The sequence below is a fragment of the Hyalella azteca genome, unplaced genomic scaffold (assembly GCF_000764305.2).
Source record: "Hyalella azteca isolate HAZT.00-mixed unplaced genomic scaffold, Hazt_2.0.2 contig17082, whole genome shotgun sequence".
Classification (NCBI taxonomy): Eukaryota; Metazoa; Arthropoda; class Malacostraca; order Amphipoda; family Hyalellidae; genus Hyalella; species Hyalella azteca.
In genome coordinates, this window is record NW_025946882.1 from 377,285 (window position 1) to 404,197 (window position 26,913).

The 26,913-nt window shown below is 40.0% G+C and overlaps 3 protein-coding genes across 5 annotated transcripts in view; 1 reads left to right on the forward strand and 2 right to left on the reverse strand.

Moving 5' to 3' along the window:
* The first annotated feature begins 1,022 nt into the window (after positions 1–1,022).
* Positions 1,023–17,121, forward strand: LOC108665065 (2-amino-3-ketobutyrate coenzyme A ligase, mitochondrial). Its single transcript, XM_018151781.2, has 8 exons — positions 1,023–1,277; positions 2,853–3,067; positions 3,644–3,745; positions 4,641–4,848; positions 11,558–11,741; positions 13,144–13,339; positions 14,183–14,360; positions 15,419–17,121. The coding sequence occupies exons 1-8, from the start codon at positions 1,256–1,258 to the stop codon at positions 15,574–15,576; spliced, it is 1,263 nt and encodes a 420-aa protein (XP_018007270.1). The 5' UTR covers positions 1,023–1,255; the 3' UTR covers positions 15,577–17,121.
* Positions 5,281–11,652, reverse strand: LOC108665063 (dentin sialophosphoprotein). Of its 2 annotated transcripts, none has more exons than XM_047885147.1 (5): positions 11,560–11,652; positions 7,750–9,799; positions 7,316–7,480; positions 6,713–6,925; positions 5,281–6,412 (listed from the first exon to the last, which is right to left on the reverse strand). In XM_047885147.1, exons 2-5 carry the CDS (start codon positions 9,754–9,756, stop codon positions 6,185–6,187), a joined length of 2,613 nt encoding a protein of 870 aa, XP_047741103.1. In that variant the 5' UTR covers positions 9,757–9,799; positions 11,560–11,652; the 3' UTR covers positions 5,281–6,184. The 2 variants fall into 2 exon arrangements, with proteins under 2 accessions (XP_047741103.1, XP_018007269.1); XM_018151780.2 differs by having other exon boundaries at positions 5,281–6,364; positions 11,560–11,651.
* Positions 17,122–19,687: 2,566 nt separating the features above from the next.
* The window catches only part of LOC108665058 (type 1 phosphatidylinositol 4,5-bisphosphate 4-phosphatase), an 8,492-nt gene continuing 1,266 nt past the window's right edge, over positions 19,688–26,913 (reverse strand). Inside the window, exons 2-7 of one of the 2 annotated variants that reach the window (XM_047885148.1) lie at positions 22,218–22,378; positions 21,704–21,801; positions 21,086–21,197; positions 20,584–20,633; positions 20,127–20,275; positions 19,688–19,837 (exon numbers count right to left, since the gene is read on the reverse strand). In XM_047885148.1, the coding sequence (XP_047741104.1) occupies positions 19,752–19,837; positions 20,127–20,275; positions 20,584–20,633; positions 21,086–21,197; positions 21,704–21,801; positions 22,218–22,378 (656 nt within the window). In that variant the 3' untranslated portion in view covers positions 19,688–19,751. Of the gene's footprint in view, positions 19,838–20,126; positions 20,276–20,583; positions 20,634–21,085; positions 21,296–21,703; positions 21,802–22,217; positions 22,379–26,913 lie in introns of both variants that reach the window. The other variant, XM_018151776.2, reaches the window with a different exon arrangement.

The following is a 26,913-nucleotide window of genomic DNA, read 5'->3' on the forward strand; positions in this document are numbered from 1 at the left end:
TTAGCATGGCACAACGCGGGTGTACGAGCCATTTCGGAAAACAAATAGCGCTCCGTTCATTAAGTTCCCTGAGTGAATGAGCCTTATGCTTGTTGCCGGAATAATACTTGAATATGATGCGTTCGGTGATGTTGCCACTCATGATGCGTAGCTGATAATCACAATATGAATCAATATAACAATGATCTTGTAAGCCGCAATAACGTATCAACGGTAAAAAACTATTAACGCTTAAGCCAATGATGTTGCCACAACACTTATGTCGCTAGCCTCCAATAGAATTATAAGAATGATTCATTTTTTTATATAAAACTAAGCCACAACTTTCAAGCAGGATCGGAATAGTTTCGTATCTATTATATGGTAATCAAACCTTGCAAATCTTAGTTCTGAGTAGTATCATGAAGGTTTAGTTGATAGGCAATTTAATTTAGTGCGTAGTTATAACTTGCGTATCATCGACAAAAGCGAAATGTTGGACCAATCAATAATAATGACCAGGATTTCATCATAATTTAAATTCACAGAACGTCATTCTAAAAATGAATATTACGACAGAAGTGTATCATGATGCATTAGTTTTAGAAGTAAACAAAAACAGTTATCAAATAATTCAGGTCTATATCGCAAATTTATTCTTACCGGGCGCGTGTTTTTAATATCATTTTATCTCTCAATGATTTCGCTCCAACAAGCAAGCAGAGAAAATGAGCAGCACAAACAGCAGTAGAATAAAATTCATTTTCATGGTGTGAAGCTTGTCTTCTAATTTTCTAAGTATATTAATTGCATTTACTCTAGTTCAAACTATTATTTATTAAAAAAGCCTATTTATTCATCATGCTGTACGCAACTTTGAATTCTTTTTCGTTTAAGAAGTTTTGTTATGCAATTCTGTAGGCATAATTTATTTTCTAAAGTTTCCCCACTGCACTCGCCGTTTTCTCCGTAAAAAAATAGCAAAAAAATTACAAGCTTCAGGTGGCGATTAGGCTGGCAGGTTGCCGGAGGGGACTTGACCGTCTTTAGTTTAGGCTTTACGTCGAGATGCAGTGGTGCTAAGTTAGTCGAACAAAGTCATTGAAGAGGTGCGGTTGGTGTAAGAGAGTGGTCTCTGAGTTCCTCAAGTCATATTCTCAATGGATTGATATACCTAATAACTCAACAACAATTTTCTGTCATCGAATAACGTAGCACAGTAATTTAGAAGTTTTAATTGATTTTTACTGTGCTAGAGACACGAGAAAAAGAAGAAATGGCGACAAAATTTAGTAGATGTGAGTATTCGTCCGATCGGGAACGATTCAGGCTCAGCCTACTCAGTGCTGTTTTGTTTACGTATAGAAGCTTAGCCTGCCTTATGGCTTATAGGCTATATAACTTTTGGAACGTAGGGTTCAATGATTTCAAAATGTTTTAAAATTAACGTACCTAGAAATAATTACCTCGTGCTGCTCAATGCTCATCTGTCTCTGGTGAATATTTTCAAATCGTATCAATCGTTTTATAATTAGTTCTGATTTTTGTTTTTTCGTTTCTAATCCTTTAACGAATGTTCGCTTAATTTTCACTTCCGTCAAGTGAACTACGTTGAGTACACACTGCGTTTACATGCACAAAGTTAAAACCGGGTGAGTCGTGACTCGTGAGTGATCTAATACATTAAGATTAGTTCCTGAAAAGCACAATAACAAAAAATTGCTCAAAAGTGTTAAGCAAACTTTCTAAGTTTTCCTAATGTTTACTTACGGATGTTAAGACTTATTATTTAATATAGACGTTATAATTATTCCATTATTGTGACCGCAAACCCTGAGATGCTCGCAGCTGTGAGGCTGCAAGCTTGTTTCTCAGCACGTGGGTCACCATGCCGTGCGCGTAGCCGGTAGCGGTCTTCAGATTGCTGCGAATCGCACTCTTTTTAGCGCATTTTCTCATTTATGGAAAAAATGCACTATTGTGCTCGCCATGTCCGTCTGTCTGTCCGTCCGTCCGTGACCTCAAGTTTTCGTAGACGAGAAAATGCGCTCTCTGTCACTCACTGCAGTGAGTACTGAGTTATATTTTTTTTACAATGATTCAACAATTGTTTGCAGGTGTCAAGTGTGGGTGTTACGATATTATTATTTGATTGTGTAATACTAATTACTTCTACATCACCGCTTGAATCTGTCGTGACTCGTGATTAACTACAGGCTATTGCCAAGGCCTAATATTTTTGCACGTTGTGTGATTAAGAGACTAATAATAGCGCATTGAGTTAATAATTAATCAAATTACTTCATTATTTTAAGATACGCGAATACTAGTGAGTTTGTTGTACGAATCAGAGGACATAGGTAGGATGAAAATTCAAGTCTGGAGAGTGAGGAACTGAACGTGGGCGTTGTTTAATTGAATGACTGCCGCTTATGAATGATGTTATTGAACCCAATCGCAATGTTATGTTTATGAACTTGAAGACTGTCTGCTGGAGAAGTTGAACAAACATGTATCGAGAGTCGGTTTTACAAAAAAATTGTCCATGATCGACAACGAATGTTTTTTATACGGTTGATTTAGTTTAAAGCTACAGTAGCCATAAGGAAGATCAAGTATGACTAGTTTCTTCAACTTCAAGTATCTGCATGGCTGTGACTGATTTTTGGCCCGACTAGGTATGTACAAGCTGAAGATTAGTACGACTCAAGTCAAGTACATGTTTTTTATACCTGTAACGTTTAATCGGTAACTCTAGTTGCCAATATGATTATTTGTTACGAATAAAATTGGCGACGGTCCATAGATCACTAGACATAGGTTCAAAATATTGCCTTTGGTACATGAATTGAATTCCGAAGTCTTTACGACAGTGGCATGTGGCAACCTCGGCGGTGCGCTTTCCCGCCAACGCCACGCCCAGGCGGAGTGCCGGACGCTGTTGGCGGAGCAGCTCGATGCCATCCGCGCTGCCGGAACCTGGAAGTCTGAGCGCATTATCACGTCCAAGCAGGCAGTCGGCATCGACGTGCAAGGATCGAAGGGGAAAATTCTTAATTTCTGTGCAAATAATTATCTTGGATTGTCAGTAAGTGGCATCGCGGTCATTTGCAAATTTAGAATTTATTTGAAATTATTGTCTGAAGAATAAAGCACCTATTAATTTTCTGTTGCAATAAAAATTTGCGAAACGTAGAAGCTATTAGACACTATGTCGTTGTTATTTTTCCTTATTTTTAGGGTTTAATCAAAATTTTTTTTTTGCAAATACTAAATTTTGGCTAATTTGTCCTAACTAAAATTATTGTCGCTCCATGTAAGAACAAGTTTAACAATGACTAATTAATCTGTAACATATGCTTGTTCATAACGATAGCTCTATAACAATAGTTAATATTATGATAATAATAATTATATTACACAATAATCTAAGACGGGCGGAATAAAATTCGACGCACCAAAAGAATTTCAACAGGAATGAGACGCTGAGTTAACTGAATGAAGCTGACATCGTCGCTGTTTTTCAATTCTTTATTTACAAACATTAAAGCATTGTTGTAATTGTAATAATTATGATTTTATTCTTTTAGTTTCTTAGTTTACGTCGTGGTTTAAAGCCAAGTAAGTGGTAGACATTTTCTTTTAAAGCTTCCCCATTCACTAGAGTCATCCAGAAGTGATAGCCGCCGGCAAGGCTGCACTGGATGAGTATGGAGCTGGTCTGTCATCCGTACGCTTCATCTGCGGCACGCAGGTCATCCACAAGGTAAATGATGTTGTTAATATAATCATCTACTACGTAATTAATTTTTCATCATCATTCACAAGATAAGTGATGTTGTTAGCGTTATCATCCGCAAGGTAACTAACTGGTGTTGACATCATCAGCCAATAGATAACTGATGTTGTTTTGCATCAGGCTTGGGGTTGCCTAGTAGTTAAGATTACTTATATTAGAGTTGCGTCATGTGGGTTCGAGACCCGCAACTTGCAAAAATTCTGGTCTGCCGCCAATGTTCAGTTAAATTCAAATATATAGATACCTAACCGATTCCGCTACTTAAATGCGTCCAATTAACAATGCTGGTAAAATAATATCAATATTTTGAATTGCCCTTTTCTTTTGAATTGCCCTTTCATGCAAAACTTATTGTGTGTAAATTAGTCAACAGTATAAAAGACAATCAATTGCCTCTCTTTTAGACGAACAAGTAGCCGGCTTTGCGTGAATACCAAGACACAAAATTAAACTTCGCATAGATTTTTAAAATTTCGTTCGTTGATATATTATCATCAAATGAGGAAGGTCTGCTTATTAAAATATATATATTTTTTTGATGAGTGGAGGAGTTACCCTGTCTACTGCTAGCTAAGAAAACATAGGTACGTTATCCGTGTGCTGACCTTTTTAAATAGAGAAATTGATTTGTACTATTGATTACATCTTTACATATTATCGGCTTGTTATTACCGTTTAAGAAGAGAATAGATTTTTATTGATTACTCATCTCAATATTATCTGATAGTGCCTATACCGCTTTAGTAGGTTTTTACTGATTACAAGTCTTGGTATTAACGGATAGTGCCTAGCGCGAAACTAGAGGATAGTGCTTATTTCCTAGCTGAATATTATCGGTGGTGACCATGCATGCTCGTTGCAGGAGCTGGAGGCCAGGATATCCGAGTTCCACGGTCGGGAGGACACAATTCTTTACGCCTCTTGTTTCGACGCGAACGCCGGTCTGTTCGAGGTGCTGCTCAGCCCTGACGACGCCGTCTTCTCTGATGAACTTAATCACGCTTCTATCATCGATGGCATCAGGCTGTGCAAGGCCAAGAAATTCCGATACAAGCACAGAGACATGCAAGGTCAGGCGAATATTTTGAATTTTCCTTTTTAGACGCAAGCTGACGCTGCTGGTAAGAAATTTCGATACAAGCACAGAGACATGCAAGGTGAATATATTTTGGAATTTTCCTTTTTAGACGCAAGTTGACGCTGCTGGTAAGAAATTTCGATACAAGCACAGAGACATGCAAGGTGAATATATTTTGGAATTTTCCTTTTTAGACGCAAGCTGACGCTGCTGGTAAGAAATTTCGATACAAGCACAGAGACTGTCTCTTATACACATCTAGATGTGTATAAGAGACAGGCTNGTGCACAGCAACAGCTGCATGTGCACAGCAACAGCTGCAAGTGCACAGCAACAGCTGCCAGTGCACAGCAACAGCTGCAATATAAATAGCAGAAGCCATAACAGTTGTCTGGTGTCGTAAGATGAATTGATATTTCCGATGTCCATTTTTCTGTAAATCTTTTATTACAATAACGTAAACAACACGGTCAAAATACTCGCTTATATCACTTAATTCTGAGTAAAATACATAATTGGTCACACTTAATAATGAATGGGTCATTTGCCTAAATAGTGACACATTTAGTTAGCCACAGCACGAGCAGAGAGCGGACGTATCACTGATACAACCCTTTGCCTGACCCAAACTTGGTCAGACGATGAAAAAGGCAAAAGTTTATCACTTTTCGGACAAAGTTTCACTCATTTTTCTGTGTTACGAATGCCACGTGAAACACACTGTCGTGCTGTGGTTGCAAAGACAAGCGATAGTCAGGATGATATTTAAGCTTAAAACAACTTGAATAAACGAGTTCATAATGAGTTTAATAAATGGAACACAATTTATAGCGAACTTCAAATCTTTACTAAAATTGGGGATACTAATTAAATGTTAGAATTGCGTGCATTTGTGACTCAATAAAATGGACAGGCAAGTAAAATGTAAATGGGACAAGTAAAGTAAAATGGGACAGGCAAAAGAGCGTCCAATCTCGTGTGTCGTCATTAAAACTGTTTCTTGGCAAGACACTAAAACCGTTTCTTTACAAAAACATCGCAACAACTTGTTATTTAAAAACAATCCGCGAATATAAACCGCGGCAAACTCACTAAAAATTCGGGAAAGCTAATTTATGAAATGTTGATGCGGCAATTTCGATTCATACAATAATTTTTCCATAAAAAAGCTTAATTTTTCCACCCTCGATGAACGTATCTCGAAGGAGTATCTCTCTCGAGCTTTGATTTTTTTCTGGACGCTCCCGGAAGAATTCTTCTTTCTTTCAGTGCTTGAGTCTCTCTGGAACTTCGTGTTTAGTGAAAACTCTATGAATAAGGAACATTTTTCATTTGGGGTAAGTAAAACCCCCCGACAAGTTGAGATCAATAGTTTCGGTATTTTTGTAGTAGGTGCCCGCTAGATAGTAGTGGTCCACGTAAGAGTCTGTGGGTTCAGGAGGAGGTCGATGCTTCAGCCACTCTCTGAAGTCGTTGATGCAGAGCACGCGCTTGGGGGCGGACACGAACTGAAGGTTGAAATGAAAACGAGATTCTGTTAAAAACACCGCCTGGTGCTGCACAGAAATATAAGCTATATTAGGAATACCGCCGGCGATGTACAGAAATACAAGCTAAATTTGAGAAGTCGGATTTTAAACTGCATAAAATTCCTCGAATTTCATCGATTTGGGACAAGTTGGAAGTTTATTTTTCGACAAATCACAACGCAAGTTTATCACGGATATTAACCTAACAAAGAGTAGGCATTTCTGGAGTAAAGCACGACTACAACAAAATAAAAAATAATAGGTTTAAATTATATATATGGTTAGGTTAGGAGGATGCCCTCAGGGCCGGGCCGGCTGGACTCTTACCGGCGGCAGATGGATGTTCGCTAGCGTGGCCTTCAAGTTTTCAAGACTAAAGTTATTGCCAACTTCGGGGAGTTTATACATGAAGCAGAAGAACTGTATCGTGACCTTGTTCATGCAGATGGCGCCCGCCCAGTTTCTCTCCTGATACATGTCGCGTACGATGCCCATGCCTTCTTCGCCATCGCAATAACGCGTCGTGAAAACTGATCCCACCTGCGTGAAAAATACTCAACATTATTCTTGCCCCCTATTAAGGTGATTTTTTGCTATTTAATAAGACCTACTGGCGTATGGGAAATGTATAAATGGGGCAATGTTGACGAAAGTTTGTTCCAGTTGTCCTATTATCCTAATAACGAGATCGAAATGTTTTATTTCTGGGACACTTTGTGAACACTGAACACTAAACTTATTGACTACGTAACACCCATCAAATCTCTAGTTCTTTTGTAACCGAGCACTTATATTTCCTCGGTAATGATGATACGACAGGACTGAATAAACGCTCAGAAATGGACCGAAAAAATCTTCACAGTCTATTTACTCTGATTTGGACTCGCATTAATTGCTCTTATAGAAGATGAATGCCTAAATAGTGCTTACCATGAGATGGTCGTCATCGTTTGTCCTGAAGCACTTATAAAAGACGTAGTGTTTGCGGTCGCCGGTGATAGCGCCCCTGCCTTTGATGCGCCACACAAGATGAGGAGGAAGCGAGCTCTCCAAGATCGTTAGGTGCGTCGCGCCCTCTTCTGGACCTGGTCGGAACTGTGGCGCTGTGTAAAGTTATTATAATGAGCTGGACTGGCATGCTTGCCACCAGCGTTCAGGAGCATGATTATAAGCAGCCGCTGGAACATCTAGGACCGCAAGTGTTCAGTAACGTTACTACTCACATTTAGTGTTGAGTTATCTCCTGAATCGTTTGTTATATTAAAGTTTTGGTATAAATACTAATAAACGCTAAATTTTTCAATATTATCAGTATCAATAGAATCAGTAAATTCTAGTTGTGGTCACTGGAATATATTACCCACCTGTTTCAAATACTTTTTATTGTCCAAAATTTGGATCTTGGAAGCAGTGTCCGTTGTTGGCAAATCCTTGTCAGCGCTATTTGTCAGCGCTCTTGGACGTCCGCGTTTCCTCCGAGCTGGCGGCTGTGATGTTGAACTTTCGCCTTGATTTTCGGACTCGCGATTTGGGCGTTCGTTGGATGAAGTTCGCTGAGCTTCGACAGTGGAATGACTGCTTGTTTCAAGCACCGCTGCAGCAGACGAGGTTTGTGCGACATTTGCCGTCTCTCTTGATCGGATTGTACTTTTTCCGCGTGTGGGAACGACGTTCTTCTTGTCATTACTCGCCCCTCTGTTTGTGCTGTTGCTGGTATCTGACGAGGAGTCATCACTCGAGTCTGAACTTTGATCGGATTTGGTGTAGAACTGTTCTTCATTCTTCCAAGTGAAGAAAACTGGCTTGCCAATTGAAGGCACTTTTGGTCGAGATATTTGAGGTATCGCATCGCTGGCATCTGGATGCCTAAGATTGGAGATCGGCCCGCTGCTCAATTCTGTTGCACGTGAGTGATGGCTCGTAGAAGGTTGAGAATTCGAGCCAGGATTGTTTAGGCTCTCGTTTACCTGACTGATATGAGGTTCTTGCGTACGTTTCGACGACGAGCTTTGATTACTGTAACAAACACTTGAATTAATTGAGATCGAATTAGGACTTGGTGTGGTGGTACTCGGACGTGAACTCGGTTTTCTTGAATTGACTTTTATTTTTGAACTGGACGGTTTTACAGCGGAAGCATCAGGATTTATATTTTCTTTTGAAACTGAAGTTTCCTCTTTGCTATGGCTACTCGTTGTAGAATGAGAGTTACTGGAGACGTCATGCAACGGAGTTCGCGGTAACATGCTTGCCGTTGCTGCAGTAGACTCTTCCATCGCGGTTTCTTTGTCTTCATCGACAAGTTCCGGATTGGAATCTAAGTCTTCTAATATTGGTGGACTGATATCAATCACGTCTAATGTAAAATCTGAATAGGCAGGACCCCAGTCCTGATTATTCGGTATGTCCGAGGATGCTGCAGTTGCAGAGGCAGCTGTTTCAATCTGCTCTCCATTGTCCAAGTTCAGATGTTGGGAGACGTTTTCTGGGTTATTAGATATGTTCAGTTCATTTGCATTCATCTGTGGTATTGTCATCTGCCAGGTATCGGTACTTTTTGTATCAATCAGATTTCTTTCATGCGGATGGATTGGCTGTTGCTGATGTGCCCTATTTGCCGTTTCAATGGACAACTGGGCGTTTGCATTCTCCGTGTTCAAAAGTAGAGAAAAGTTTTGTATTTCGGATTCAGCGAGAGAAAACAAATCTAAGCTATCCGGGAATTCGCCAACACTTGCGTGTGGCAAACTCGAGGATAATTCATTGTTGAATGAGGCTGTCCCTACATCGCCTGAGGTGGACATGGTGGATTCAGTCACACCGGGAGTCGGGGCGCTTGCACTGGAAATGTCAGAGTAATACGGAGTCATCGGATTAGTTAAGTTGGGTGAACTCTCGTCCGACCTCAACGGAGAGACGAACAGGAAGTCTTGGTTGATTCCATCGCAAGATTGAAAGGAAAACATACCTGAATTTTCAGGGTTTTGTAGATTCAGTTGATTGCCAGGAAACAAGTGTGGATTTGGTTGTTCGTTGTCAAGTAGAAATTGAATACTTGTTTGATCGAACTGCGAGGTGTGCTGCCGAGGTTGGGGGGCTAGAAACACAGGATTCTGATGGCAAGATTCAATGTGTCTTTCTGTAGATTTTTCACTTTGAAAAGAATCCAAAAATTCTAGTTTCTTCTCAATTTGTTCCCATTCTTCCGCTGAAATATTTTCACTTGATTGAATTTCCTGTACGTTTTCAATAGCAAGAGCTTCGTCGTTGCTGCCAATATTATTAGCCCCACTTACATTATTATCGATGGCGCTATCAAAATTTACTTTACTTTTTCCCATTACTTTGTCTTTGTACCCTTGTTCGGCCATAATTCCTGTTTGTCAGCAGATCAGAAGTGAAGATAAAAATGCCCTGCAAAAGAAGTAATAATAAATAAAAAAACTCACGGAACAAATTTTTGACAAGAATATACACAGTACGCAACCATTGCAGACATCGTTCATCGTCAGAAAATGTTTTAGCTGGCGTCGGTATAACAATTCTTGCATTAAAAATGCCACCCTTGTGTCATAAGGAATTATCGGCTGGGTGAAACTTCTCACAAAATATCTTGGATTTTAAACGCACCTAAACTATCCGTCATGGAAGAAAGACCAGTTAAATGCAAGGCAGCTGTGGCTTGCTTCAGTGTTTTCATCATTGAATTTTCCCGAAATTTACTCAAATGAGAACAGTTGAGTATAAATGCAATAAAAGAAGCGAGAGTCACATGGTGTTGTTCTCATTCGCTAAGTGGCAAAGGTTCTACTTCATCCTGACGTAACTACGCCTTATAATTACGTCATTATGGCGTAACTTCGCTTAATAATTACGGAGGAGTAGGATGGTTTGCTAGCGCTTCAGCTACCAAGCCATTTTGCGCCGGAGGTCAAAGATTAACATCGTCAGTAAGGTGGAAGTTCTCCATTATTGAAAATTTCTCAATTGTTTCATCACCCACAAGGAGCGGAAGATATCAGGTGTTTAGCCCGCTGAAACTGGCACGAGAGAGCAGCGTTAGCATCTCAAATAGACGATGTGACAAGGAGGGACAAGAGACTAGGAGGGATAAGTGACAAGGAGGGACAGGTGACAAGGAGGGACAGGTGATAAGGAGGGACAGGTGAAAAGCAACAGAAACTATGACACTCGAACAAGAGGTCGCTTATAGACGGGACGTCGGCCTCCCGCACGAGAGAGACAGAGAAGAGAAATGTAAATAATCCTACCTACATAATAACTTCATGTAAGGAATCCTGCCCACATAATAACTTAACCCCACAACTGAGATCTGCTGTCATGCAGATACCGCGAGCTTAGCGATAGGGCGCTCAGGAACAATCCCCCTAGGATCGCGAAATCCCTTAGGACTTCTGACGAGCATAGACGCACGTCAGATTTCTTCCTGAGTGAAGGACTTCTGACGTCATTATGACGCGACTACCCATAAGAATTACGTCATTATGACGTAATCACAATGCGTTTGATAACATAGAATTGCTTTAATCAATATATCACCATGTTGTTGATAGAAACACTTCAGAAAAACATCTCCAGTCACTAACTTATTTTAAATTTGTTTTAACAGCACGTCCTGGCTTGTCATATATACTCATGGAAACTCCTATGAACAAACGGTATCACGCAGCTGATGCTATATACCAAAACAAATATTTCAAAAACTTACACTCGAAGGCACGAGTCCGAAAACCTCACTATAGAGACAGTTGACTATCAGAACCTTTTATACTTGGTCTGAAACTTTTGTCTACGGAAACCTCTACGTTGTCTACTGATTCGATACACGAGCAAAAATCAAATTCTTGTAGAAGCTTTTTTGGACTTGCATGCCATTCTTTAGTCACATTTTTTAAACATATGGCGGATTGAAATATTCGAAATAATCTGATTTATTTTAATATTTATATAATGGTTTTTCAACGAAATAGTTCCTTTTGTTGAATGTCGCAGGTACACTTGTCAAAGCAAACTCAGCGTTGAAAACACTGCCTAAAAATATAAATAAAAAGCCTAAAAATGTCAAATTTCGTGGTGCCTAAAAAAAAAGTTTTATGCACGAAAGAAATTTGCCCCAGGCCATTCACAATACTATCACGATTACTTCAACAGACCTGGACCAGAAACTGACGGAGGCGCAGAGCTGCCGTACGCGCCTGATCGTGACGGACGGAGTGTTCAGTATGGACGGAAACGTGGCGCCGCTTCCGCAAATCTGCGAACTGGCGGACAAACATAACGCCCTCGTCTTCGTGGACGAGTGTCATGCCACGGGCTTCTTCGGCAAGACGGGAAGGTGGGTGACATGACTTTTTTTTCGACAGGCGAGGATTATTCGGCAGGTGGGTAGCATGCCACGATTTTTTCGACAGGCGAGTGTCACGTTACAGGTTTCTACGGCTGGTGGTTGACATGCCACGGGTTTCTGAGGCTTGACAGGCAGGTGGGTATCATGATAAAGGTTTTTTTATCGAGAGGCGAGTGATATGGCACAGGTTTCTTCTACAGGTAGGTGACATTTTATGAGCTGTGTAGTCCCACTGTAGAATTCTATTGTAAAAAAATCATCCAATTATTTAGTCATTTTCGTTCTCACTACATGCCATATAATCACAATCAGGAATGAAAACGATTAAAAATACTAATATGATTTTTGGAGCCATATTACTACACTTCTCTTTAACTTCATTTCTTTTTTGTATATCATTGGTACTAATCTTAGTATCGATATTTAACACATTTCTACCTGTCCAATCGATCTGAAATTTTGCACACTTACTTCAAGTCGGAGACAATGCATGAATCAATTGACAGAATAAAAAAATAGAAAATTGAAAAAAAAATTTAACAAATAAAAAAATTTAAAAATAGCAATTGTTGTAATATTACAAATAAAATAAGAAATTCATTGTACATGTGTAACATCGGAGACGCCGGCCTCTTCAGAAGTGTGGTCTTTCATAAGTACTTTTAAACGCATATTTTACTTCATGGCTGTTGCTATAAAAGGAGTTTGTTAACGTGTTTATTCGGCAAAATGGGCAGGTGGGTGACACGGTTTTTTCGGGAGGCGAGTGTCACTTCACGTGTTTATTCGGCAAAATGGGCAGGTGGATGACATGCCACGTTTTTTTCATGAGGCGAGTGATATAACGGGGGTTTCTTCGGCAGGTAGGTCGTAGGTGACATGTTACGAGCTGTGTAGTACTACAACTGTAGGCTTCTATTGTAACAAAATTCATCCAATTATCTAGTCACTATCGTTCTCACTACATGCCATATAATCACAATCAGGAATGAAAACGATTGAAAATACTAAGATGATTTTTTGAACCATATTACTACACTTCTCTTTAACTTCATTTCTTGTTTGTTTGTTTGTCACTGGTACTAATCTTAGAATCGATATTAAACACATTTCTACCTGTCCAATCGATCTGAAATTTTGCACACTTGCTTCAAGTCGGAGACAATGCATGACTCAATTGACAGAATTAAAAAATAGAAAATTTAAAAAAATTAACAAATAAAAAAATTTTAAAATAGCAATTTTTTTAATATTACAAATAAAATAAGAAAGTCATTGTACATGTGTAACATCGGAGACGCCGGCCTCTTTAGAAGTGTGGTCTTTAAAAATTACTTTTAAACGCATATTTTACTTCATGGCTGTTGCTATAAAAGGAGTTTGTTTACAGAGGAACAGAGGAATTCTTCGGCTTTCCCAACACCCGCGTCGACATCATCAACAGCACCCTGGGCAAGGCTCTCGGAGGCGCTGCAGGAGGCTACACCACAGGGTCCAAGGAGCTCGTGGCGCTCCTCAGGCAAAGGGCGCGACCCTACCTTTTTTCCAACTCCCTCCCGCCCCCAGTGGTGGCTTGTGCGAACAAGGTGAAGAGCTGCTCTTGGGGAATATGCCTTGCTTGGGGGAACTGTTCACCTTTTATGGTACATTTTCTTCTCTTGGGGGTACATTTTCTTGGGAACATGCATTGCTTGGGGGAAATGTTCACCTCTTTATGGACATTTTCTTCTCTTGGGAACATTTTCTTCTCTTGAGGTACATTTTCTTCTCTTGGGGAACATTTTCTTCTCTTAGGGTACATTTTCTTCTCTTGGAGGTACATATTCTTCTATTGGGGGCACATTTTATTCTCTTGGCGTACATGTTCACCTCTTGGGGAACATTTTTTTCGCTTGGGGTACATTTTCTTCTCTTGGGGGTACATTTTCTTCTATTGGGGGCACATTTTCTTCTCTTGGCGTACATGTTCACCTCTTGGGGAACATTTTTTTCGCTTGGGGTACATTTTCTTCTCTTGGGGTACATTTTCTTCTCTTAAGGTACATTTTATTCTCTTGGGGTACATTTTCATCTCTTGGGGTACATTTTCTTCTCTCGGGGTACATTTTCTTCTCTTGGGGAAGAAATTCCCCTGCTTGACACTTGTTCAAACAGGAGCACTTGTCCTCCACACTTGTTCCGCAACACATGTTATGGAAAACGGGTTACCTTACACTTTTTCAGGATACACATGCACATGCTACTAAACTATTTTTATTCTGCACTTGTTCAGGATAAGCACATGTTACTGAACTCTTGTTTGGCTACATTTGTAGTTTGGGACGTTTAATATAACGCACTTGTTATAACTCGTTCGTCGTCACTTAATTATTAATATTTTTAAGCCCTAGTCCCTCGTTACCTCTTTGTCATTTTCGCGTTCCCTTCAGGTGATGGAGCTGCTGCTGAAGGACTCGTCACTGGTGCGTGACGTGCAGGCGAACACGTCGCGCTTCAGGACGAGCATGACTGACGCAGGCTTCATCATCGCCGGTGACGACCATCCCATCTGCCCCGTCATGCTCGGCGACGCCAGGCTGGCTGCACAGTTTGCCGACCTCATGCTGGGTTAGCGTGACGTGCTGAGTGCTTAGCGTGACGTGATGCTTAGCGTGACGTGCTGAGTGCTTAGCGTGACGTGCTGAATGCTTAGCGTGACGTGCTGAATGCTTAGCGTGACGTGCTTAATGCTTAGCGTAACGCTTATTGCTTAGCATGACGTGCTTAATGCTAAGCGTGACGTTCTGAATGCTTAGCGTGACGTGCTGAATGCTTAGCGTGACGTGCTGAATGCTTAGCGTGACGTGCTTAATGCTTAGCGTGACGTGCTTAATGCTTAGCGTGACGTGCTTAATGCTTAGCGTGACGTGCTTAATGCTTAGCGTGACGTGCTTAATGCTTAGCGTGACGTGCTTAATGCTTAGCGTGACGTGCTTAATGCTTAGCGTGACGTGCTTAATGCTTAGCGTGACGTGCTTAATGCTTAGCGTGACGTGCTTAATGCTTAGCGTGACGTGCTTAATGCTTAGCGTGACGTGCTTAATGCTTAGCGTGACGTGCTTAATGCTTAGCGTGACGTGCTTAATGCTTAGCGTGACGTGCTTAATGCTTAGCGTGACGTGCTTAATGCTTAGCGTGACGTGCTTAATGCTTAGCGTGACGTGCTTAATGCTTAGCGTGACGTGCTTAATGCTTAGCGTGACGTGCTTAATGCTTAGCGTGACGTGCTTAATGCTTAGCGTGACGTGCTTAATGCTTAGCGTGACGTGCTTAATGCTTAGCGTGACGTGCTTAATGCTTAGCGTGACGTGCTTAATGCTTAGCGTGACGTGCTTAATGCTTAGCGTGACGTGCTTAATGCTTAGNCATAGAATAGAAGTGTCGGTACTGAAGAAATAGGCCCATGGCCTGTTGCCGATTCTTGTACTTTTCGTGACTTGATTCACAAGGGATCCGGCGTTTGGAACCCGATCTTTCCGTAACTGACGATTGATTGAGATAGCTGCTGGACTTATTGCCTGGTCCGTTAGGTGCCAGGCATTTCAAGACTGAACATATGCTCCTAAGTGTGAGGTGATCTATATAACCCTGGTGTTACATCCATGCCCTCTCGTCATCCACCACAGAGCGGGGCATCTACGTGGTGGGCTTCAGCTACCCGGTGGTGCCCGTAGGCAAGGCGCGCATCCGCGTGCAGATCTCAGCAGCGCACACCACCGACGACATCGACAGGACCGTGGCTGCCTTCACGGCCGTCGGCCGACAGCTCGGCGTTATTGATTAGCTTAACACGGCCGCATGAATTAGCATGTGATGGCCTCATCAATTAGCCTGTGTTGTGACGCCGTCATTAATTATTTCGTGTTGTGACGCCGTCATTAATTATTTCGCGTTGTGACGCCGTCATTAATTATTTCGTCTTGTGACGCCGTCATTAATTATTTCGTCTTGTGACGCCGTCATTAATTATTTCGTCTTGTGACGCCGGCATCAATTAGCTTGTGTTGTGACGCCGTCATTAATTATTTCGCGTTGTGACGCCGTCATTAATTATTTCGTCTTGTGACGCCGTCATTAATTATTTCGTCTTGTGACGCCGTCATTAATTATTTCGTCTTGTGACGCCGGCATCAATTAGCTTGTGTTGTGACGCCGTCATTAATTATTTCGCGTTGTGACGCCGTCATTAATTATTTCTTATTATGACGGCTTAATTTATTACCACGCGTTGTAATGCCGTCATTATTAGTTCGTATTGTGACGGCTTTATTTTTTAGCTTGTGTTATGACGACTCAGTTGTTAGTGCTATTGAAATACCGTTGTTATTGCGCGATAGTTTTTCTCTTCACTTGATGCCTCAAAATACAGGCTTACTGGTCAATATTCGAGATTAGATATTACATGACGCGATTATAGTAGCGACGCAGTACTAATACTACATGAATATTGCACGCGTTTGTGGGGAATTTGCGCCTCTTGAGATTGTTTAGAGTTTAGACTTTAGGTTAATAGGCTGTGGCACGCTTACAAATAGTAATTAGGGCGCTTTAGGTTAGAAGGTTACTAATTGGTAGTATGTACCGATTGGGACAGCCTGACAAATGAGGTCGTTTGTTCATGTTAAAAAGTAGTATCATTTGTGCAGTATGATCATTTATATGATTCATTACATTTGAAAATAGCTCATATATTAAGGTCAATGGACTCGGAGTTATTCCTGACGTGGTAAACTCCTTGATAATAACTAAGCAGTCTAATAAATAAATGAGATTCCAAATCTTATTTCGCTACTCATCCAAGAATACGAGCTTCGTCCGCTTGTGTAACAGAAACGGCGAATTAATCCATATTAATGTCATCACAGGAGCAGCACTTTGAAGCTCGAAGTCAACAAGTGGGATTCATGAACATTAGGGATACAGAACACGAGGATAATAAATTATTACCATGTTATAGTTGTTCTATATATTTGGTGGCCTAATAGATTCTGGGGAGATTTCCTGTTCGGACGATAGCATAGGAATGTAGAGAGGTAGCCGCTCGCGCTCCGTATCGCACGGACAATCCCTCACTCGGTTGAGGTAAAATTCATTCCTCAGCATAAAACACAGCCCCTCTCGTATGTCGTACCGTTAGGGTTAGCTTACACAAATTTTTACTTGCATGCTAATGTAAATATCACAAAATATTGTCGAATTAAGGCCAGTTTGCTTCAGGTTGTCGACGACCAATAAATGCGGACTGTGTATAGAGTGAGCGAGCTGTCATTGCGTAACCTTCGAGAGAACACAAAACTTGTGTATTTTTTAGAACAAGAGCAAAGTTCCTCATGACTTACGGAGTAAGAAAAGTAATTTGAAATACAAAACGGGGCACAAGTACCTTGAAAGGAGCCTTCCAAATTACTGGAGAAAATTAGGTTCTGACAGTAGTAAAAAGGTGTTTTTATTCAGTAGAAAGTATCCAAAGTAACACTCTGCAAGAAGTTTTCTTCAATAAGCCCAATCTACAGCAACAAAACTTAGCCGCAACTACGCGCAACACCTACCTGCCAGCATTGTACCTTCATCAAACATTGTAAATGTTAAAATTCTAGAGTAAAAACAAGTTACACTAAATACAGGTAATATGTTGACATAAATTACAATTCTAGGAATAACTACGCGAAAATGCCGATTTACACGCACATATTCGACTGCACAAAATCGCCTTGCATCACATATAGAACTTAATGGCGATTAATTGAAATAATGCTCACTCCTGAACTCGACCTGATGGAATAAAGGGAAAGTTGACCAAATCGATACATCCAAAGACAAAGCAAGAAGCTGTGATACGGGCAAAAAGAGCCAAGCCACACAAAACAATACATCGGAGAATAATAGAACCTCTGCTAATGTAATGCAATAAGATGAGAAGGAATCGAAATATCATTCTTCCATGCAGTTCTTAATAGATGAAACTAGTTATGCAGCGTTATCCTGCCACAGCTTCTAGTAAGCTGTTTGCCAGCTTGGCCGGTGACATGACTCAGTTTATTTACAGAGGAATGCATATAATTTTATTATTTGCGGTATAGGATGCAACTGTGGGCATCAAACGGATCAGCAGATATTAAATAAAATACACGAGCAAGGGTTGCCCACCAATTATAGTAGTTCTGTTAACATGAAATTTTACACGTGGTCAAACAATCTCAAAAACATTCGAACATTTTGCCTCATTATAACGAGTGTAAAAAGTAAACGGATACACAAAGACTTAACAAAGTTCAATTTCTACCACTCGAGATTTTCTCATGAGTAGACATCTACATGAACACATTAGACAAGTAAATCTAGCGAATGATGCGTAAACTAAGGACTAGTGAGTCGACAACAGACTGTGAACACAATATGAGTTGTCAGAACTTGCTCTGTATACAACACGTACACCTATGAGGGAATCCTCACTGGCACTCAACAACAAGTAAGATCAGTAAGCAGATGTAACAAGTGCAGTGGAGATGAGGAGAAGCTCATACAAGCGATGCATCCTCTACTATAGGAGGCAAGAGACCAGGAGCCTTACTTTCAAAACTCGCTAAGTGAACGAAAGTATTTACGCTCTATTTTTTCGTCTATGATGGGTGGATTTTACTCGAAAGGCCGTCAATGATTTGCTGATGAACTTACGTTCACTTAGCGAGTTTTGAAAGTATGGCCCCAGGAGCTGCGCAGCAGAGAGCAGGCACCACCAAAGTGCTCGGGCAGAAGGTGATGAGTTCCAAGATCACTGCACCCCTTGATTTGAAATTTTTCAATGAAAGCATTATTATACCGAATAGTCAAAGCTCCCAATATGCAACTATTTTGTTCCTTATTACTTAAAACAGGAATGATGTATCCCTATTAAACTTTTCACTGGCACACCTTGATGCAAGACACTAGCGTTCCTGCCAAGCGATGTCCTCAGAGTCAATAGCTTGAATGCTTAATTCGGTCCAATAATTGAGCGAGCAGTCCAGCTCTCGTCACGTTTATTTCATTAGTATATGAAGTAAAAACAATGACTGGGAAATTCGGCATCTAATTCAATTTTACAAGTCCAATTTTTTTGCTAAATTAGAGGTAAAGAAGGCGACTGGTTTACATTAAAATGATCATAAGAAAGGATCAAGTATACAAAGCAATGAAGTTGACATTTAAAAAAATAACTTAGCATCTATTACAAACAAAAGAAAATAAACTCTAGGACTACTGAAAAACATTTCAGATACACAATATTTTGTGGTTCAATTTGCAGCATGCGCTGAAAACTTGAATAATACGCCAACTACTACTAGGCAATACGCACAGAGATGAGCATAGATATATGAAGGTGATATAATATTAAGCCATCAATTGCAAGTAATGAAGGTACCTTGCCGCTGCCTGCATCTCTGCAAGACTTGGTCCTGTCCTGCTAAGCCCGTACCGCTTCACTCGTCGGAGCAATGCGCAAATATCAATAGAAAATAACGATTTTTCATGCAAAAAAGTTTGTCACAGCTTTGAATACTAACAAGTTTGCATGCAAAGAAAAATGTGAGCTGTATGCATGGGAAAATTTTTGAATGTAAACTAATTCGCAGCAAGTTCCCTATTTAATAATTAACAGATTGACAAGTTTGCACGAAACAGCAGCAGGCATCGCCACACCCAAGTTTCAACTGCAATCAGACTTTCGAAATAGACTATAAGAGCCCGTCAAAGTTAAGTTTACAGTAAACAAGATGAGAATGAATTTAAGCGAAGGAAAATTGTAACAATAAATCATTCGGTTGTGGAGGCCATGGTAGTGGTAACTGGTGGTGGTGATGGTGACATGTGGTAGTGACTGGCGGTGGTGGTGACTGGCGGTGGTGGTGACTGGCGAGATGGTGACACACTATCGATGGTACAGCAGCAATGGGCCCCGGTGGTGCAGAGCTTGCAATATTATAAGGGCCCGTCTATGAGGCTGACTTTCATGGAGCAGTAATAGATGGTCCGGTACAGCAGAAATGCCAGCACCAGGAACAGAACTGAAAATAGCATATCATTAGGAATCTTCCTAATGTAGTTAGATCAAAGTCTTCACGCGACGATCTATGAGCAGTCAGGCTCAAAGCTCACATTATTCTCCAATGAAGTGGCACAAATTGTTGATATTTTTTGAGAAAATCATCTCGGAAAGTATCTGCGATTCACACCTGGATAAGAATACTTCCCTGAGAAAAAAGTACCAAAAAATATAAAGCACATTTCGGGTTAGTAAAAAGTATGTACATATTTGAGATGCAGATAATTTTTCTTAGCATCAATGCAACTGACCTATGTATATGAGATATACAGCAGGATGACCGGCGTTGGTGTAGGACATGGTGGTGAAGACGACCACGGCACAAATGATGAGCATGAGGACCGACAACGTCAAAAATATCAGGGTCTTGCAGCGGGCATATTCCCTGCCAACGCTTGACCTGAACAGAACAATGATTTCCACATCAAACTACAGTCAATGACTTGTGAGTTTTCAATCAAGTTGCGTTAAAAAGAGCATAAAAAAACTTTCACAAAAAATGTAAGGTTTCATTCTAAACTGAGGCACATATTCTGATTCTAAAATAAAAATGGAAATTAATTTTAAAAAGCTGACAATGAGTGTGGGATTGTGGTAATGAGCTTTTAATTAATGAAGTAACATAACAAGGCCCTGTTTATCATACACAGAAAGTTGGGTAAAGTTTATAAGACTGGAGCGATGGAAGAAGGCTGCGTGGGTACTTACACTTTCCTGCAGTTTGGACATCTTGCCAAAGCATTTGTCAGAGTGTTGAACTGAAAAATAGAGGAAAGGCTCATTAAAATCTTCCAAAAATGAATTTCAATTCAACAAAATATCAGGCAATGTTGATCGTCCTTCTGAAGCTTTCTTGGCTTGCATTAGGGAAGGCAGGCTGTAAGTCAGTAACTTAGCTATTGTAGGTTACTTCATCAGAATGCCAAGTATCAGCCATCATTAATAAAGGTTATTAAAAGCACGTACATAAAGAAAATGTGAAAATGCGTTTGATCAAAAGCTAATAAGGACCATATTATAATTTCAAAGACTCCACAGACTTTTTCTGTGAATTGATGCGTTACACTAACAAATTGGAAAATTTTTTAGCACAGATGATATTACACCGTCATTCAATTAGAGTTTCAAGTATTTTGTAATAACAGCAGTACCGTAGTACTTGAGTATAAAATGAAGGCTTTTACTGAAGTAGTGAGCTAAACACACGCACCAAGAAGATCATACTGCAGTGAGCGCAGGTGACTCGGCACATGCCCGGGGCTGTGGGGGTGTTAGGGTTCACAGGCGGGGGTGACAAATTGACGATGCGTTTGCATGAAGACCTGGGGCACGCAACACGCTGGGACCGACTCTTGCATATAAGTAGACAATTGCACGGACATCGCACGTATTTCTTGCCTGCAGGTGCATTCTTGATGGGCTGCACATGACAAATGCAGAGGTTCATGTTAATGAATGAGTGGTGGTTAAAGTTCAGAACTTCAGAGTACCAAGATTGGCGCAGAGAGGCGCGGGTTCGATCCTAGCTCTGTGCGCCAGTTTCTGGTCAGAATCGGCAAGGAGGCCGGGCGGTTAAGCACAGCAGAATTGTAGCAGTGAGTTGCGAGTTCGAGACCGCAAAATGCTGTGAATGTTCTGCGATGTTAAGAATCGGTGACAGGCCTACGGCCTACTAAATGCTGAAACCACTATTATTATTATTATTTAACTGAACAAAAGTGTGTAGTGGATGAGACTATCGACTGAATGAAAAGTGTCCTGGATGAGAGTGTCAGCCAAAAAAAAGTGACCTGAATAAAAGTATCAACCAAAACGTTTGCATGAAGACCTGGGGCACGCAACACGCTGGGACCGACTCTTGCATATAAGTAGACAATTGCACGGACATCGCACGTATTTCTTGCCTGCGGGTGCATTCTTGATGGGCTGCACATGACAAATGCAAAGGCTCATGATAATGAAAGCGTATCAACTGAACAAAAGTGTGTCATGGATGAGACTATCAACTGAACAAAAGTGTGTCATGGATGAGACTATCAACTAAACAAAAGTGTGTCATGGATGAGACTAACTGAATGAAAAGTGTCCTGGAGGAGAGTGTCAGCAAAAAAAAGTGACCTGAATAAAAGTATCAACCAAACAAAAGAAAGAAAATTAGTATCCTGATGACCTCATCTCTTCAATAACAAAAAAAAAAAAAAAATTGAAAAAAATGCTGAGAAGTATGACAGAAAATTATTAAAAAGGAACAGAAATATTCTGTGAAAATAGTGCAAAATGAAAAAATACTATTTTTCAAACAATATGGATAATTAGTTTCTCCAGACTTAAATGTAACTCACAGTTGCTTCAGAGCATTTTGCACACTTGACTACATGCTGTTCCATCTTGCCACTGATGTCTATCATGGTCTGGCACACCCTGCAGGTGACCATGGGTCTGCCTGTGGTGCTGTGGTCATATGGAGGTGGGACTTCATCTGCTCCCAACACCGTCCCATCACCTGAAAGCAAAAATTTACAGTGATTTGTAACATTCACTTCACATCCATCCTATAGATGCAGACTAAAATTGTTTATTGATATGATAACTTTGATCATTAGGGAGAGAGACACCATGGCAGGGCAACAACCAGACACATATAAGTAGAAATTTATAGTAATTTGTAACATTCACTTGACATCCATCCTATAGATGCAGACTAAAATTGTTTATTGATATGATAATTTTGATCATTAGGGAGAGAGACACCATGGCAGGGCAACATCCAGACACATAAAAGTAGAAATTTATAGTAATTTGTAACATTCACTTGACATCCATCATATAGAAGCAGGCTCAAGTTATTTATATCAATGATAACTCTGATTATTAAGGAGACACCAGTACAAGAAAATTTATTTTGCCAAGACAAACTGAAAATGATCAGCAAAAGAGAACTGACAACTATGGTACCCAATACAGCAGGGATGCATCTGATAAAAATTGAGAATCATCAAATTATCTACTGAAACTCTGCTCTATCTAAAATATTTTGATCTTGAAAATGAAAATTCAAAGTTTCTAAATTTGGAATTTTGATATAATGCCTGAATTGTTGCTGTGGTTCCTAATGGAGAGGGAGTTATACTCTTTGAACTTTTACTAGCTTCTTTATTAAAAGTTACTTAGCAATGCATACCAAATACTGCTGCAAAGCAGCACCAAATCTTAAATACTGCTGGCAATGTTTTGGGCTTAAAACCAAATCTTGGCAATGCAGCTTCCAATGTCTGCACTCTGGTTAGAAAGATATTCTGAAAATCTAAATTTTGCTATTGATACAGTGCCAAAAATTTCTAGAAACTTGCTCCAGTGTGCACTTTTGGATAGGTAATGTATTCTTATGCTTGTATAACAAAATGGATCAGAAGGCCTAACACAGTTCACCTCCCACCACTATGCCAAGGTGTATACTGAGCTAATGAGAGGCAGCTGCTATTCTGATGTCATGTGATTTACCAACTGCATGTGGATCTCCATGATGCCATTCTCAATAATTGTCACTAGTCATTTATCCATAACCAAATAATTTTTGCAATGAATATGTTCTGAAATAAAAAAATTACATCAACTATTGCAGAAAAGTTTAAAAACTTTGATAATAGAAAATATTAAAAAAAAAACTTCAATAATACCAACAAAGTTTTTGGTACCACATGAAATGATGCAATAAGCTCTGATTCTTTTGTGGCATGTGGCTTAAAATTTCTTATTTCTGGTTGGTGAGACGAGGCTGCAAAGCAGGATACACAATTTGATAACTTTGGTTGCAACGCAATTGTCTAAGTACTGCAATACCTGGGGTGTTGAATGTACACTCTTCAAAGTTAATTTTGATGAAAATTGTGTTTGCTAAGCATCTTGAAGACTGCCGGGTGCTGGCAATGATCTTGGGTACTGTTGGCATTATGTGTGAATGAATTCTGGATGGGTAATATATTCTCATATTTATATAAGAAAATTGATCAAAAAGACTACCACATTACACTTTCCACTGCGGTGACAATTGATCCACTGAGCTAGTCAGAAACTGCGATGCTTCTCATATTGCATGTTTGAAATTCAATACTGGGTTGGCGACGACTTACTCTATTACATTCACAAGTCCTTTATCCATATCTGACAAAATTTTGCAATGAATATGTTCAAAAATAAAAAAAAAAGTACATCAACTTTTGCAGAAAATTTTCAAAGTTTCACCAATACCAACAAAGTTTTTTAAACCACATAAAATGATGGGATAAAATGCAAATCTTTCTTGGCGTATGGCACGTTATGCTGTCATGTTAACATATGACAAGATGCCATTGCCAAGACTGTGTCCCACAGTCCACATCTTGTTTTGGTAGTGTTAAGTTTGATTTCACAAATAGATTTGATCCACATTCCATACTGAGATTTAAATGATGGAAAGTTATTTCAAAATTCAAACACATAAAAATTGAAATTAAAATTTTCAATTAATTTTTTCAATTTAATTCAATTCTACAGCTGCAGCCGGTAAAAATGAGCATCGTATGGACAGAGGTAAAATAGTCATCTATACATACCAAAATGAATGACAATGGTCAATGAATGTATTTTATTAATCCCATTTATATATAAGAATGGAAATGTTGCTTCTATTTCAGAATTTGTTTTTGAATGCACTTGTGAAAACTAAAGTAATAGGTACTTAGGGTACGGCCAGACTAAAAGCATTCACGCGTACGCTGGCTGACGCTTAAAGCCAAGCAGCACCGCGCTGCGTGTATGGTGTCCAAACTAGACGCTGGCTTACTGCGAGTCTGTGTGTAGAAATGAGTGTCTGCAAGAGACTAACAGCTGTTTTCCTTGATGAAAGTTTTTCAGGGAAATAAAAGATAAATTTGAAAATCCCATATATACTTTGTTTAGTCTTTTTAGGAATTCATTCAGATGAGATTAGATATACATTTGATAGGTTACATATGCTTAGTATCTTTAGTATTTGTTTGGGACATAGCAGTCCCAGGCCACGATGGATCACCGCCTCTGATTATCGTTCATCCGCCCTCATTTGGGCCACCTGATGCACAATGCTGTTGCTTGCTTCTCGACTGCTGGTAGTGTTGCAGGGGAGGTCGATCTGGGATTGTGCTCAGGAAATCGTCTAGTTGTCTCTTGAAGGTCTCCAGGGTGAACTCCCCCTATCTTAGATCCCTTGGTAGGGCATTGAACAGCCTTGGCCCTGCCACGGAAAGCGATCCTACCCGCAGGGATTGAAATCTGACTGCGGATCTGTTACGCAGGGGAGGGATCTTGCACAGTCTCCCCTTCTCTCGTTGTGATGTCTGAATCCTGAAGGTCTCGCTCTCGAAGTTTGGCACCATTCCGGTTATCATTTTTCATGTGTACAGAATGACATACCTCTCCCGTCTCCTCTGCAGTGAGTACAGACTCAGTCGCTGTAACCTCGCCCAGTAGTTAAAATTTTCCATCCCTCTGATCCTGGAAGTAAAGGTTCGTTGGACTCCTTCCAGTTGCCGTATTGCGCCTTGTGTGAATGGAGTCCAGAGCTGGCAGCAGTATTCAAGGATAGGTATTACAAGAGGGTTGGAGGTAGGCTTAGCTAGGTATTGTAGCTTAGGGTGATTGAGCTAATCTTCACATAGCTTTTGTGAACCCCTGTTGACCGGACCGCAACAGCGTTAGTGTGGCCACTCTGGTAGAAATACATACATATAATATCACAGCGTGAGCCCGCGTACGTGCCAACGCTTTTAGTCTGGCCGTACCCTTATGGTTAGTACCATAGTCCATATATACTACCTTAACCAAAATGTAATAAAACAGTACTTACATTACATACCGTAAAATGGGGTAACCTTGACCACTTTTTTTCAAAATGGTGCCATTTTTTTGCTAGATAAGTTAAACTTAAATTGAAACATGCAAAATACAGGTCTATACACTAGCTTCACTCACCATAAATTGCTGGCTCCTGCCTCTCATAGTTTTGATGTAATTTTAAAAAAAGTGATAGTCTTCGTTACCCCAGCTTACCAGGAATTTAAAAGCAAAGAAAACAGCCAGAATATTAACCATTTCTTAAGAATGAAAACGTTTCAGAGTCCAGCTCCATTGTCAGTTCAAAAATATTTATTGATCAAATCTTTCAATTCCCTAGCCATAGTCTCAGAGGCTTTACCAAAGTAGGAAAAGAACAATAAATCAGGTTCCTACTGTCACAACTTCATTATATTGCCTTGACATGAATTTCTTAATTTTGACTATAAATCAGTTGCGATGGAAACCCATTTAAAGAAAAAATGCTGCGCAAAAACTCAAATTCTGTGTGCATAGCATAGAAAGTTGAACAAGTACGGAAGCCACGATTTAATAATGTTTTAATCCCATTTAATTTAAAACAAAATGAGCAAAAACTAAAAAAGCTGGTATTTAAACCAGTAAACGTTGGCTTTCTGAACAGAAAGCCAATGGCTTTCTGAACTTTGCACAACTTTCAATGCTATGCACACAGAATTTGAGTTTTTGCGCAGCATAAGGGCAGAAGCTTTAGAACAGGAACTTTACTTGCGCATCCTCCTCATTCAGCTGTGCGCGTCCATGCCAAGCAGTGCAATGTTCCGGTGTCTGATAGTGATTTCAGAGTTCTAGCTTACACGACTGGTGTTACTGACCTACGAATTTTAGAATCCCTGTACATTTTTAAACAGAAACCTGGTTTAAATGCAGCCTTCAGCTCCTATCCCCTTGAAATTGTAAATAGATAGGCCTGTCTCCTTATGTGTATTTGTTTTTATTTTGTCAATTTATGTTTTTATCTTCGATGTGAATTTAGTTTTCTAATTGATTCTTATTTTCTTATAGGTTTTGAACTTTTGAACTGACGATGGAGCTGGACTCCGAAACGTTTTCATTCTTAAGAAATGGTTAATATTCTGGCTGTTTTCTTTGCTTTTAAATTCCTGGTAAACTTGCGACTTAAGCAATCTAGTAATTTTTGTGCTTATA

Excerpts from the sequence above, each read along its gene's own strand:
- LOC108665065 (XM_018151781.2), top strand. The coding sequence starts at position 1,256 with ATGGCGACAAAATTTAGTAGAT. Across the intron at positions 3,068-3,643 it reads ATAATTATCTTGGATTGTCA|AGTCATCCAGAAGTGATAGC; the intron begins GTAAGTGGCATC and ends CCCATTCACTAG. Across the intron at positions 4,849-11,557 it reads CAAGCACAGAGACATGCAAG|ACCTGGACCAGAAACTGACG; the intron begins GTCAGGCGAATA and ends TTACTTCAACAG.
- LOC108665063 (XM_047885147.1), bottom strand. The coding sequence starts at position 9,756 with ATGGCCGAACAAGGGTACAAAGACAAAGTAATGGGAAAAAGTAAAGTA. Across the intron at positions 6,926-7,315 it reads ACGATGACGACCATCTCATG|GTGGGATCAGTTTTCACGAC; the intron begins GTAAGCACTATT and ends TTTTTCACGCAG. Across the intron at positions 6,413-6,712 it reads CGAACATCCATCTGCCGCCG|CACCAGGCGGTGTTTTTAAC; the intron begins GTAAGAGTCCAG and ends ATTTCTGTGCAG.